General features: G+C 40.2%; 1 protein-coding gene across 5 annotated transcripts in view; it reads left to right on the forward strand.

The window, feature by feature from the left end:
* The first annotated feature begins 328 nt into the window (after positions 1-328).
* AHCYL2 (adenosylhomocysteinase like 2) overlaps positions 329-15,611 on the forward strand; it is a 163,992-nt gene continuing 148,709 nt past the window's right edge. For 2 of the 5 annotated variants that reach the window (XM_013050557.2, XM_013050559.2), the window contains exon 1: positions 330-790. In XM_013050557.2, the coding sequence (XP_012906011.2) occupies positions 338-790 (453 nt within the window). In that variant the 5' untranslated portion in view covers positions 330-337. Of the gene's footprint in view, positions 791-15,611 lie in introns of all 5 variants that reach the window. The other 3 variants (XM_004741774.3, XM_013050565.2, XM_013050579.2) reach the window with 2 other exon arrangements.

The raw sequence follows: 15,611 nt of genomic DNA on the forward strand, positions 1-15,611 counted from the left end.
AGTCGCGGGTGTTAGAGCTCCATCTCTCTTACAGAATCCCACTAGCCAGAAGCAGGGCCACTGGGACTACGGCTCCCAGGAGACATCACGGGCCCCGCCCCCGCCGGCTCGCAGTGTAGGTCGGGGGCTGAGGTCCCACAGTCTTCTGGCCGCGTGCTGCCGGGAGCAAGCGCACTACAGGTTCCGTGGCGCCTCGCGCGCGAGCCGAGCCTGGCCAGGCCGGGGCGGGGCGGGGCCGGGCGGGGTGGGGCGGGAGAGGCTGGGGCTGGCTGGCCGGCGGGCGGGCGGGCGGAGGAAGGGGGTGGGAGCGGAGGCGATGGAGGGGAGGAGTGGGGGAATGGGGGAGGGAAGGGGAAGGGAGGCGGGAGGCGGGGCCGAGCGGGAGCCGGAGCTGGAGTCTGAGCCGGCGGTTGCAGTAGAGGCGGTGATGTCGGTGCAGGTCGTGTCAGCAGCGGCTGCCGCGAAGGTGCCTGAGGTGGAGCTGAAGGACCTGAGCCCCTCTGAGGCGGAGCCGCAACTGGGACTGAGCACCGCGGCTGTGAGTGCCATGGCCCCCCCGGCAGGCGGCGGGGACCCTGAGGCTCCAGCTCCCGCCGCGGAGCGGCCCCCGGCCCCCGGCCCGGGCTCGGGGCCCGCCGCCGCTCTCAGCCCTGCCGCCGGGAAAGTGCCTCAGGCGTCGGCCATGAAGCGGAGCGACCCTCATCACCAGCACCAGAGGCACCGCGACGGCGGCGAGGCCCTGGTTAGCCCCGACGGCACCGTCACCGAGGCGCCGCGCACAGTCAAGAAGGTATTGGGGCCGGGCTGCCTCTCGCGGAGAGAGGGAGGGAGGGGAACCGCAGATCCTCGCGGCAGGGCAGCACCACCCTCCACGCCCTCTCTTCCGATCGTACTTGCCGAGAGAGCCCCTTTCCCCTCAGATCCGCGCTATCACAGATCCCCTCACCTGCGCCCGGTGCTGGGGAACGAAGACTCCCGGTGGCACGGCCGTACTTCGCGATGAGTAACATGGAGGTAGCGCTCTCCGCTACTACTTGGAATAGGCAGGGGAGGGGAGGCACCTAATACTATCCTTCGCCCCCGCACACAGCACACTCCCATGGGTTATATTCCAGACTATTCAGGGAGAAGACCCCGATGGTATAGACAAACCTTACGGTTTCTGAGAGTTCACCCAGCAATAAGGGTGGACACATCTTTTCTATTTAGAGAACGAGTAAGCAGTAGTTAACCTCGCATTGAAATCCTGTCGCCTGGTTTCCGTACAGAGGATGACTTTCTGCCTTTCTGTGGCCAACCGCTTCCGTAGAGCAGTACTGATGCTGTGCCCTTCGTTCCAGATGCTGCAGTATCCTTGCATCTTCTCTGAATGGAGAGAGTCTCTTTCACTCTTTTCTCTTCCGAGATTCGCCCCCTCTGCTTAGTAGTTGGCCACCAGGATTATTAGACTGTGTGCGGAGAGAATGATTGTTTCATTGGTTCCTTTATTATGATCTGGAAGTGTTAGGAAGAAACGCTTCTACTTTGGGGAAAGGCAGTCATTGTGAGGCTGTCTCATTCTTCAGCTCCTTCCAGACACAGCTCTGAAGAGCCAGTATAGTCTGAGAACACCAAGAAGCGAGTCTAGATGTGTGATACTCCAGTATTACCCTTATAGTTGGCCATCCGTGGTGTGTCTCTCCTCTAAATCAGCACAGGAAAAAGGGGGCAAATGTTGGAGAAGACAAAGATGGATCGTAAAAAGAGGGATTTATGGCTCTTAATTTCCAAGACATAATATGAACACAGTGATTTATGTTTTTTTTTTTAATTGTTGCATATGGTTTTTAATTGCTTTGTCAGAACAGCAGTAAAGTGATGTGAAGTCTCGGATGGTTTCACTGTGTAAGACCCAGCTGAATTGGAACTCTGCTTTCAGCCTAACTTTTGTTGTAATAGTCTCATGATTAAGGTGTAAAGGACATAACCCTTTCATTCTAATTCCCTAGATGTAGGAGATAGATGATGTCAGATGCAAGACTAAAGGAATTTGTTTAATTCTGCTTTAGGACAGTGTCCATGTCATTTGCAGTATGAAACTCCTGTAGGGTGGGGGGAGGGTGGGGGGTGTGTGGGGGGGGAGTTGTAGGAGGCAGCACAGGTCCTAGGCAGCACAGGTCCTACATTGGTAGTAACACATTGGTAGTACCTGTGGATCACTCTAACAGCTTTAGTACTGAAACATTTCTGACTGGTTGAGTTGCTTTATAAGTTTGGCCTAATCTTTTTCCTGTGATTAGGGATCTTTTCGTGTAAAATCTATAATTTGATTAGATCTCTTGAGGATAATAGAGTTTAACAAATTACTTTTAGGGCATGGGATTTACAGTCAGGCAGACCTGGGTCTCAATACTCGTATCTTCACTAACTAGCTATTTCTAAGTTCTTTGAGTCTTAATTTGCTTGTATAAAATGAGGATATTAATAATGATTGAGGATTAGAAATATTTGTAAAGGGCTTTAGCATTGAACTTGGCACATATGCTAGGGGCTTAAGGGATGGTAGCTATTATTATTAAGGATGATTTTCTTTTATTTGTCCTCCCATCATGATTTAAGTGCATGCCCTTGTGACCTCTCCTGAAAGGTACGCCCTATTCAATAGATTCTATACAAAGAAGTTAAAAAAATCACAGGCCAGCATATCAGTCTGTTTTTTCTTAAATCTAGATGTGCTTCTTGACCATTTTCCTTGTCAAGAACCACCTTCTTCCTGTTTATCCAACATCAGAATGTAGATTCCATGATTCTAGATTTACTCAGCAGCCTCAAGGCTATGGAAGACAGGGCTGAGCTTGCCTTACAATGTTAATTGCAACCAGAAAACAACTTTTGCTGAAGTTAAACAGTTGAAGATCTGGGCAAAGATACAGCTGTATGACACAACTAAAGGCATTGCTGAGCTCCATTTTGGGGACAGAATCTTTAACTTTCTTGGTATTGAATTGACTCAATTAAAATAAGTGCAAGAGACTGCCCTTCTTTCCCCCGGTTGAAAGTCACCTCACTAAGGGACTGCAGTGTGACATTTTGATTTGTTGAGTCTTTGTTGATTCTTAGATTGTTTATTTAAATAATCATTATGACCGCGGCACCCTTCTGCTTTTACTGTAGGGAGGGACTGGGAGAACTGGGGCTTGAAATAGCTGCCTTTGGCTGTGTAATTGGTAACTACTGCTTTAACTGTCACATACAAGCTTATTTATCTTAAGTTACATTTTATGTTGATGGTTTCCCTTGCACTATTCATGTATTTGTCATCAGTTTTCTTCTGTTACTCTGCTTAGCCACACAAGGGAAATAAACTTTTTATAAGAGCCAGAATTCCCAAGAGCAGTAGTTAATAAAAATTCCCAAGAACATATGGTTTGCAGGTTACTTAGTCACATCTTATCTTTGGCTCCTGCCTCCATCTTGTAACTTGTGGTGCTATGGGGACCAGATCTTGTCATGCTGGCTATCATAAATTTGTATTAATGTTTTTCTTCATAAGCTCTTATCAAGTGAACCCAACCAAAAATCTCTGTAAGCAGTGATTTGTGAAATGGAAAGATAAATTCCAAGTGAAGGCTGTAGTACTAGTTGAGAAGATTTCTTTCCAGTGTTCTTAAAAATGGGTTAGTAAGAGTGTCATAGCACAGCAAGGAAAACAAGGCATGCGAGGATTTATTTCAGGAGAGTTCAAACTTTCTGACAGTAAGGCTGCAAGCCCAAGAACTGCAGGTTTGTGCTTACATCAGTATTGGTAATGATCATGTTCAAGCAGACTTTTTTTTTTTTTTTTGGCAAACGTATCCACTTTACATCGGATTTGTTTCTGTCAGCAGAGAATGAGTTGAGCCATGTTAGTTCTTTCTTGCCCTGAATTCTTTAAGCTCTTGATTTGGTTAATTATAGATTACTAAAATGGAACCTTTTGGTTATAGGCATGGGAATGTGGGAACAGTATGACTCCTTTTGCCAGTTAGGAAAGTACAGCCTTACAAAATGTTCAGTAAGACAGTTGGCAGATTGATCTGAATATGATTTACCATTCATTGGCCTTTTCTATTCCAGGAATTATTATACGCATTTTTCTAATTTTGACAGTAACACATTGAGATACAGGTGGCATTATCTCCTTGTTACAGATAAAATATGAGGTCCTGAGAGATAAAGTGCCTTGCCCAAGGTTGTATATCTAGTAAGTTGCAGAGATAGGACTTAAATCTGTTTTAAACCTTTACCTATTTCCAAAGCCCATGTCTTTTTTATTACACCACACTGATTCTTTCTAAATTTTTAGATGCAGGATTCTGGTCTTTGCTCAGAAATCTTTCAGAATACTTATTGAACTCTAAGGTATGCTTGTCTGGCCCAAGGTTTAGGTTGCTCCGAAACCAAAGTGAAGAGGGTCTGAGTCAGAGTTCTAGAAATAGGACAGGGAAAAAAAATTGTAAAATTATAAGGAAGAAGAGTATCTTATATATAAAAAAGTGTTCCAAGATCAATGATGCATTTCTACATCAATTTACTGACAGTTTGATAAATTTATCCTTATTTTTTAAAAATGTATTCTTATTTTTAAAGTTATAAATAAATCTGAAGGACCTAAGAATATGCTCTTCTGCTCTGTCCAACTAACAATTTTTTTCCTGTTAAGTCCTGCTTTCTTTATGAATGAGTCTCTGATTAAGCCTTTTGAAAATTAGGAGTAGTACGTTGTTATGTATTCCGGCTATATACCAGGCACTGTGTTAGAGTCTTGCATGCACTATTTTACTTAATCCTTGTAAGAGCTCTCAGATAGGTAGTGTTCTCTTTGTTTTATTGAGGAAACAAGAGTTTCAGAATTAAGAAATTTGCCTTAGGTTACACATTCAGTAATGTGATGGAGCTAACAGAACTCTAATCGTTTGACTCCAGAGCCCAGACTCTCTTGCTTTTCATTTGAAGTTTCATTTCCCTGTTGCAAAGCTCAGACTGAATTTTTAAAATCTTAGCTAATTTGTATACTTTTTGTGGATGTTTTTGTTATTTCACTAACAGGCAGTGGCAGTTTCTTTTTATTCATTGAGCTTGTTTAATGGTCTTAACCATATATTTGAACATTTATGACTTTTATGGGAAAGTAGCCCATATTTTGGATTAGTATAATTTGTGACTTCTTTTCTCCTCAGACCTGGGAAAGACTGAACATTAGGAGGTGTTTTGGGACGTTGGTCAGAGCTGAAGTTGCAGTTGTATATTTGATGTCTTGTCCAGTTAATTGAAGAAATGGATAATTCGTGAAGAAGGGAGAATGAGATTTTTTTTTTTTAATTACAGGAAAAGTTTCTCTATCCCGCAATGAAAGGGGAAAAAAAGATTTATTGAAAATTTTATTTAGGCTCCTTGTCGAGTTGAGTTTATAAAGAATAAGCGGTTTCTCTCATGGTAGCCTTTGTTAAAATAATTGAGGGAAGTACAACTGAGGCGGGTGGGAGAACAGTCCTGACAGTTGCCCTGATTCATCACTCTGCCATCATGTTCAGGTGGTATGCACAGTTAGAGGAGCTGAAATTCCATTTACCCAATAAAAGGTTAAGTAAGCTTGATCAGGTTTCTATGGAATTTGTAGGAGCTTTTTATAGTCTGAATGACCTGTGGCCTGCGAGTTCGAGCAAAACAGAGGAAAAAGTGGTAGACTGAAATTTCTTCTGTTACACTTCTGAGCCTAAAAGTATTTTGATTAAATTAAATAACTTAAGACATGATATCTATGATTTTTAGTCCCCTGTTCCCCAGCTATATCCTGCAACAATTCAGTTAGCCATTTTCTTCTTGGACACTAGACACTTGTACAGCATTAATAAGCTAGTGATTTCCTATTCTTAAAGGTTCTATCAGTAGAAATATATTGGTTTGGGGCACCTGGTTTTTCTAAGCTCAGAACCTGTATTAAGGTAGGGTAGAGAAGTTCTAGAGCTGGTTGACCATAAATTAGGCTTTTCCTTAGAGCCTTTCTGAATACTGCAGAGCTGCCATTGAGAGTTGAGTAACCTGAGGCTAAAACTGACTTCATCTTCCCTATAAGCTTATCTCCTGCAGAGCTATGTGTACCCTTGTGGATCACTCTAACAGCTTTAGTACTGTTAACTACCTTTTCCTGGACACTATTCTCTTGGCTTCAGTTATGACTCTTCACTTCTGGCTGCCATTTACTGAATGCTTACTCTCTGCCAGAGAGCTATCTTTTTTCATTTAATCCTTATAACAACTTTATCAGATAAATATTATTCTCTTTATTTTACAGATGAGAAAATATAGGCTCAAAGAGAATAATTAACTTGCTTGAGGCTTTGCCAGTCTGTAATGCCTTTGGGGTTAGTGAGATGAAACATTGCTCATAGCAACGGTGGGAGGCTTTGCCACACTGCCAGCCCCTCCTTCTCTGACCAGATTCCCATGTGAAATCTGCTTAAGCTCCTGCACCTAGGCTGCTGCGAAGACCACTCTGCAACATTTTGGATTTCAGAATCTACAGTCCTCAGGGAGAAGGCCCAAACCACCATCCCTCACATCTCTTTACCTTATTTACTATCTGACGTCCAGTTATCCATTATCTTCTAATACTCACTCCCTTACCACTCTCCTCTTCCTCTTAGCTGATCGAGTTCCCCCAGATCTTTTCACCAAGTCCTCTCCAACTTCCCCCTCCATTATCAGTAAACCCCCAAGTAGCATCAGCCTCTAGCAGCAAGATCAAGTTACGGGGGCAACAGTGGAGGAATCGTTAGTGTGACACCTGGTATTCAGAACTATGATGGTGTAACCCAAGCCTCAGCGTCTCCTGTTTAACATTAGTGATCATGTCTTTGCCAACCCCATTCTGTGTATGATTTTGGGTGCTGTTTTTTAGCTCTGTGGCCCTGAAGCATGTTCTCCACCCTGAGAGCTGAACGATGGAGCTGAGAGTTGCTAGAGAAAATCAGAAAAGCAGGCAGAATGATGTCACTGAATTCATAATTGTCAACCTCATGTGCATAATCAGCATCGCCTAACAGTATTATTCATTTCTCTAGTAAGTTCACTTTCTTACCCACTGCAAATGACTGTTTCATACTGTCTTGATTTCTCATCTCTCACGTGTTCTTTTTAAACCAGTGGTGTACCTTATACTTTAGTATTAAAACAGGAGCCACCAAAAGGGAATTCTTCATCTCTATACCTCCCAAATCGACAAACCTACCTGCATCTAGGGCTCGTCTTTTTCTCCTTCGCACCTGTCAGGGGCCTATCTCTCTACAAGTGCTCTAATCACATTCTTCTGTCTTAAAGAACTTCTTCCTTTGATTATTTCCTCTTTTTGCTAAAGCTGTTCCTACAGTATTCCAACTCGATTTAATCTCTCCCATTTTGAAAACCCCATCCTCTAACCCCTATATCTTCCTTCTGCTTCTGTCCTAACTTTCTACTCCCTTTCATAGCTAAGCTTATTAAAGGAGTTTTCAGCACACACTATGTACATTTTCTTCTTTCCGCAAGCTCTTTAACTCACTCCCACCTTAATGCTCTGGCCAGAATAAAATCCTCTTGCTAACATTGCTAATGTCCCATCAGTTTGGGAAACATAGCAGTCTGTTTTTTCAGACCTCGTCAAGACCTTGGTAGCATTTGATACCAACTTCTCACCTAGACATTTTCCTCTTTTGCTTCCATGACACAGCTCTTTATTAGTTTTCCTATTTTTCTGGCCGCTCCTTCTCAGTCTCCTCTGTTGGCTCTTTCTCCTTGATCCTGAGCTGTCTGCTCTTCCATTGTGTTTTCTCCCTAAGTCATCTATACCATTCCTATGCCTTTAAGTGTCATCTACATCCCAAGTGTCATCTACATCCCAACAGCTATTTGTTTAGCTAAGACACCTCTTCCAAATGCCAATCTTATGTGTGCCCAACTGCCTGCTTGAAGTTGGACTTCAAAATTAATGTGTCCAAAATGGTATTTTTGTCTAATCCCTAAAATATGTTCTTGTTTTCTTCGTATCAGTTAAATGGTGTTTACATTATAATTTTCTTTCCTTTAAAAAATTGTTTTTAGGGCGCCTGGGTGGCTCAGTGGTTAAGCCGCTGCCTTCGGCTCAGGTCATGATCTCAGGGTCCTGGGATCGAGTCCCGCATCGGGCTCTCTGCTCAGCAGGGAGCCTGCTTCCTCCTCTCTCTCTCTCTGCCTGCCTCTCTGCCTACTTGTGATTTCTCTCTGTCAAATAAATAAATAAATAAATCTTTAAAAAAAAATTGTTTTTAATTGCACAAGTCATGCCTGAATATTTTCTTATAAAATAATTTTGCTTAATAAGGCAGAAGTCCTTCCTTGGTCCTCAGCCAGTCTCATTGCCCTCTCCACAGGTGACTTCTGCTACCCATCAATTAATCTTTCATGATTTTTTTTTTTTTTACTTTACATTCTTATTTGCACATAGAGAAATTTGTAGTTTTATAATAACTTGCCTATAAATAAAAGTATACTTTATATTTGCAGGTCCCCCCCCACCCCGCCGACTTGGAGCTCTTTCCATATCAATATATATAGATCTTAGTCTTTTTTTATTTTTTTAAAGATTTTATTTATTTATTTGACAGAGAGAGATCACAAGTAGGCAGAGAAGCAGGCAGAGAGAGAGGGGGAAGTAGGCTCCCTGCCGAGCAGAGAGCCAGATGTGGCTGAAAGCAGAGGCTTAACCCACTGAGCCACCCAAGCACTCCTATCTTAGTCTTTTTGACTGAATTAATTTCCAAAGTCCATACCATTGTTGTTTATTAAATCACTCTTCTGTTGATGCATATTTAACTTGATTTTTTTTCCTTAATAGTGCTGTCGTAAATACCTATATTCGTGTATGTATGTGTGTGTTTGTGTGTACCTGTATAGTAAGTGTTTTTCTAGGGTAGATACCTAAAAGCAAAATTCTGGAGTTGAAAGATAATCCATATTTTACTCTATTTTATTATTATTATTTTTATATTTTATTTTTTCAGTATTCCAAGATTCGTTGTTTATGCACCACACCCAGTGCTCCATGCAAGACGTACCCTCCTTAATACCGCCACCAGGCTCACCCATCCCACCACCCCCTTTCCCCAATAATCCATGTTTTAAACTTTATGCGTGTCTTGTTGCCTTCAAAAATGTAGTACCGTTTTACACATTAACTAACTATAAACAAGACAACCCTTTCACCACACCTTTACCAACCACAGGATATTTTTATGTCTTTTATGAGGAAAATTGTTACTGTTTTTTTATTAGTGTTTTTTCTTACTTAACAGTATTTATTAATGCTAGGGATATAGCAGTGAACAAAATAGATGATCTCTGCCTTCCTACTGACTTCTGTTTTCAATGTCAGCTTGTAGGAATTCTTTACTCTTTTGTAGATTTTTTTCTATTTTATTTCTTACTGACTTGTCACTTTGTTTATAATTTTAAAAGTTTTTATGTAGTCAGATTGGGAAATATTTTTCTTCAGGGCTTAAACATTTTGTGTCTTAGAATGGCCTTTTCTACCCCAGGTTTATAAACAAATTATTTAATATTTTCTTCAACTGTTTTTATGGATGTGTTTATTATATCTTGGTCCTCAGCCCATCTGGAATAGACTGGAGTTCATTTTTGTTCATAATGTAAGATAGGGACTATTTGTGATATAAGATAGCTCTATTTGTCCCCAAATAAAATTTAATATTTTACTTTTTCAGGTTTGTTTTCTATTTCTTTTTCTTTAACTTCTCCACTGTTTTTATTTCGTTGCCTTTAGTTGGACATATAGATGTAACTTTTGATTAAAGACTATTTAACTCAAGAATGACACTAAAAAATTGCATTCCTGGCTGTACTAAGTGCTTATAATGAGTTATTCGTAAAAGTAATTGCTATTGTAGCAAATTTTATTTATTGCTTATAAGCAAACATAATTATAAATGTTTATTATTGTTAAATTTATGTTTTGATAGAAATTGGAGCCTCAGTGATATCTCAGATATACATTCTATTCTGCAGTGGTCTACAGAGGAACTTACCTTCTGCAATTATAATAAGTTGGAGAAATGTGTGGTTCTTTTTCAAAATGACACCTTATTTTTTATAAGGCATTGCCAGGAATTGAGTAAATATAATGAGACTGTAGGAAGAAAAAATTTTGCCCTGATTCCACAATTGTGTGCATCTACATTACATTTTTTTTCTTTTTTTTTTTGCTTCTACCTTTCAAAGTTAATATTACCTCCTTTAGGTTGAAGAAAGACTTCTTTTCCTCACAGGTAAATAAGGTGTCTTCTTCAGTAAAATTATTGGATAAAGCTTGACATGGAATCTAGTCATGGGTGACTCTGCTTTGGGGAGACAGAAATGGAATAGGAATTTTTACTACATTAATATCTATTGTTTCTGTAAGGGAGAAAAGATGATGGGTCTGATGCTATTTCCTTTTTAAGGCCTTTGCTGGACTATATTATAGAAATAGGGAACAAATGGGGTGCCTGGGTGGCTCAGTCAGTTAAGCAGCTGCCTTTCGCTCAGGTCATGATCCTAGGATCTGTCCTGGGATTGAGTCCCGCATTGGGCTCCCTGCTCAGTGGAGAGCCTGCTTCTCCCTTTCCCTTTGCCTGCTGCTTTGCCTGCTTGTTCTCTCTCTCTCTCTGTGTCAAATAAATAAATAAATAAATAAAATCTAAAAAAAAAAAAAAAAGAAATAGGGAAGCAACTTTACTAATGTGTTATGAACTTCTTTTGTGCAAAGACCTTTTATGTACTGTGTGCTAAACACTGCTGAGTGATAGGACTATTAAATCAGTGAAATACCATTCTTGTTCTCAAGGAGACAGTAGGGAATGCAGATATGAAAATAAAGAAATACGATATGGTTTGATACAAGCAACACTGGAAGCAGTAATTGTTGCAGTTTGGAGAGGTCAGTACTGACATTGAGGTATATCACCTCAGGAGAAGTTGTTGGTTGCCTACTCAAGAGGTTTCACAGTATAGCAGAAGCTTTATGAAATTTCCATGTTCCAACTTTACATGTTCTAAAATTCACACTTTTAGTACACTTAGAGGTTGTTCACCTCTTAGGGCTGGTTCATTCAAACCAAACTCACAAATTTGTATACAAAACAAAATGGTAACTTCTAACTTGTGGTCAGATGTAGAACACTCAAGCTGATCTGATACATATGTCAGTCAGAGGATACTATGGAAGATGTACATGGGAAGTATAGTTAGGGACAGTTTATTAAGTCTGGAATCCTTTATATCCTTGCTGTTGAAACTGGTCCATGACCAGAAGAATTGGCATCCCCTAGGAACTTGTTAGGAATGTACAATCTCGGGCAACTCTGGGTCTGTACTGATGTAAACCCAACAGAACCTTAGTTTTTTTTTAGCCCATTGTTGAGTAATACTGGCTTAGCAGTTGGTCTTATTCATGCTTGTCACATGAAACCTCACTGTAGAGAGGCAAGAAAATCCTTTCAGGGTTTTTTTTGGAAGGATAGAAATGTATACTAAAGCTTATTAAAATACTTGTAATAGGGTGTCTGGGTAGCTCAGTCGTTAAGTGTCTGTCTTCTGCTCAGGTCATGATCCCAGGGTCCTGGATCCAGCCCCACATTGGGTTCCCTGCCTGGTGGAAAGCCCGCTTCTCCCTCTCCCACTCCTGCTTGTATTCCCTCTCTTGCTGTGTGTGTCTCTCTCTTTTCAAATAAATAAATAAAATATTTAAAAAAATAAAATAAAATAAAATACTTGCTAGAGGGGCATCTGGGTGGCTCAGTGGGTTAAAGTCTCTGCCTCTGGCTCAGGTCATGATCCCAGAGTCCTGGGATGAAGCTGTGCTCTGCTCAGCAGGGAGCCTGCTTCTTCTTCTCTCTCTCCCTGCCTCTCTGCCTACTTGTGATCTCTGTCAAATAATTAAATAAAATCTTTAAAAAAAAAATACTTGCTAGAGACATAGAACCACAGACAGGCACAGATACACAAAGATAGACATACACAGATCCTTCACATAAAACCGAAGCCTCCAAAACCCCTCTACCCAAACCCTTCGCACATATAGACCCATATCCACACCTATAGAGAGACCTCATACATAGAGTTCCCTACAGGTACCCACAGAGATATCCCACACAGATCACGTAAACCCTGGAGGCCACCCCCCAACAGACACACATACACACACAGACACCCAACAAGTAATGCTGACAACTCAGATTTTCATAAGACTTGAGTAGTTTTTTCCATATTTTTGAGGAGAAGGGGCAAGTATACTCTTTAAGGTACTTTTAACTGAGCCAGAAAGTGAAGGAAAAACAGACTGACTGCCACTGGGTCTACAGAACAGTGAATTTAAAAAAAAAAAAAAAAAAGTGAATATCACAAAGCCAGTTTTATTTGAATTCCTGTTCTGGAGCTGCTTGTTCCTAGACATCATTTTCAGTTTGATATACTCATCGTGCTTGGATGGAAAAGTCATTCTTCTCTTATTTTCTCTCAGGAGCTTGCATTCTAGATCGCTGGTTAAGCAGAGTTCCATGTTCAGTTCCCCTTGGTACTAATGAACACACTTCTCGTCGCTGAGTCACATAAATCTTCCCAGGATTGGAAGATCCAGAAATACTGCACTTACGTGGAGGGCTCATACTGAGTCCTCTGTGGGTGTGTGGGACTGAAGAATGTAGGGCAGAGAGGGAAAATTATGTTAAAACTAGAAAGAGGTGTAATTTTAGTCTTTTTACCTCTTGGGTCATTCATAGTATAGGTTTACATAAGACATGTGATGAAACTTAAGGATGACTCAGGGGAGTAATTTAGTTGTAAATTGAAAGATTTTTAAGCTGTTCTGATTTTGGCTGAGGATGGCACATTGATTGTTGTTTGATTAAGAGATCACTGGTATCAACAAAGCCAGAGTTTTTAGTTCCTTGGGCAGCATTTTGTGAGAAGTATCTTGTTAGGGAAAAGGAGACTCTGACACGCGTAGCATGTTTATGCCTAAAAAGTGGAAAGTTTTTATCACACTAAGGGTGTTAGGCACCAGAGAGACGTTGCTAGAAGAGTTTTACAAATGTAGGTTCCAAAAAGATAAATATTTTTCTCTTGCTGTCTGGTACATGTATATGTTTTCATTTGACCAAAAGCCTGTTAAAATTTTTTTCAAGCATATGGAAGAGTACTGAGAAAATTGTACACGCTGCCCAATTTAACAAATGCTGGCATTTTGCAAAATTTTCTGTAGATGCTTTTAAAGACCTAAAACATTGTATATAAAATTGAGGAGCCTTTTGTATGCCTTCTCTATTTATTCCCTATTTTCTTTTCTCTCCCTCCATCATAGACGTTAACTGCTGTCCAAACTTTGTGGTTTGTTGTTCCCCTTCATGTTTTAACACCTTTGCTATATATTACCAATATCAATTGTATATTGATAAACGATATATAACATTGTTTTGTGTGTTTATAAACTTAACATAAGTGGTACTACAGAGCAGATACTGTTATGCAACCTACTTTTTTCACTCAACTTTGAGTTTTAAGGTCTGATAAATGTAGATTTTCTAGTTGAGTCGTGTTAACTATTATGTAGTGCTTCATTGTGTATATATATATACACATATATATATACATATATGTATATATAAAGTTTATTTATTTAAGTAATCTCTGCACCCAACATAGGGCTTGAACTCAAAACCACAAGATCAGGAACTGTATATTCTTCTGATTGAGCCAGCCAGGCACCCCCATCATTTTATATATATACATATTTTTAAAAAAAGATTTATTTATTCTAGAGAAAGCATGTGAATGGGGGATAAAGTCAGAGAGAGGGAGAGAGAAAGAGAGAGAGAGAGAGAGAGAATCCTCAGACTCCCTGCTGAGCATGGAACTTGATCCAGGGCTTGATTCCAGGATCCTGAGATCATGACCTGAGCCAGAATCAAGAGCTTGCCACTCAACTGATTGAGCCACCCAGGCAGGCGCTCCTCATTTTATATTATTATTAACAGTGTACAAGCATTCTAATTTTTCTATATCCTCAATAACACTTGCTTGTTTCTTTATCATAATAACCATCCTAATGAATATGAAATGGGTAGAGTTTTAAAATCACAACACAATCTACTTTGGGAACAGTTCTCTTTCTCCCAGAAACCCCTATTGCCCATTTGCAGTAAATCTCTGCTCCCACTTTCTGTCCCAGGTATTTACTGATTTGCTTTCTTTATACATTTGCCTTTTCTGGAAGTGAATCATACAATATACTGTCTCTTGTGTCTCTGGCTTTTTCACATAAGGTAATATTTTTGAGGTTCATTCACATACTGGTAGTTTTTCCTTTTTACTGTCAAATGACATTCCATTGTATAGATATACAACATTTTATTTATCACTTTACTAGTTGATAGATTTTTTTTAGATTATTTCCAGCTTTTGGCTATTTTGAATAATGCTGCCCTGAACAGTCATGGATAAGTCTTTGTGTGGACATAAGTTTTAATTTCTCTTGGACAGATATCTAGAAGTGGAATTGATGGGTCATGTATTATGTTTATGTTTAACTTTTTTAAAAAGGTTAAACCAGGGGCACCTGGGTGGCTCAGTGGGTTAAGCCTCTGCCTTCGGCTCAGGTCATGATCCCAGGGTCCTGGGATCAAGCCCCACATCGGGCTCTCTGCTCTGCAGGGAGCCTGCTTCCTCCTCTCTCTCTGCTTGCCTCTCTGCCTACTTGTGATCTCTGTCAGATTGAAAAAAAAAAATCTAAAAAAAAAAAAAAAAGTTTAAACCACTGAGCCTGGGTGGCTCAGTGAGTTAAGGCCTCTGCCTTCAGCTCAGGTCATGATCTCAGGGTCCTGGGATCAAGCCCCGCATCAGGCTCTCTGCTCAGCAGGGAGCCTGCTTCCCCCTCTCTCTCTGCCTGCCTTTCTGCCTACTTGTGATGTCTGTCTGTCAAATAAATAAATAAAATCTTAAAAAAAAGAAAAGAAAAGAAAATGGTGAACTTTTCTGAAGTGATCATATAACATTACATTATACTAGCAATATATGAGTATTTCAGTTTCTTTACACTCTTGCCAACATTTGGCTTTTTTTTTTTTACTATTATTATTATAACCATTTTAGTGGTTATGTAGTGCTATATTATTATGGTTTTAGTTTACATTTCTCCATGACTGGTGATGTTGAGCATCTTATGTTTATTAGCCTTTTGTGTATCTTTGGTGAATTGTCTATTCAGAGCATTTGTCCGTCTTTAAGTTGGGCTGTTTTCTTCTTAAGTTGTAGGAATTTTTTCTATATCCTAAATACAAGCCCCATATATTTGCAAATAGCTTCTCTTTATCTGTGGCCTGTCTTTTCATTTTCCTAATGATGGGTTTTGAAGAGCTAATGGTTTTAATTTTGATAAAGTCCAGTTTATTACCTTTTAAATAGATGATGCTTTTGGTGTGAATTCACGTGCACAAAAGTGCTCTCCTATGAGTTCTTCTAGCAGTTTTATAGTTTCAGATTTTATATTTAGGTCTGTGATCCACTGTGAGTCAATTTTTTTTTTTTTT

Source organism: Mustela putorius, unplaced genomic scaffold (assembly GCF_011764305.1).
Source record: "Mustela putorius furo isolate JIRA1106 unplaced genomic scaffold, ASM1176430v1.1 tig00003845_pilon_pilon_pilon, whole genome shotgun sequence".
In the NCBI taxonomy this organism is placed as follows: Eukaryota; Metazoa; Chordata; class Mammalia; order Carnivora; family Mustelidae; genus Mustela; species Mustela putorius.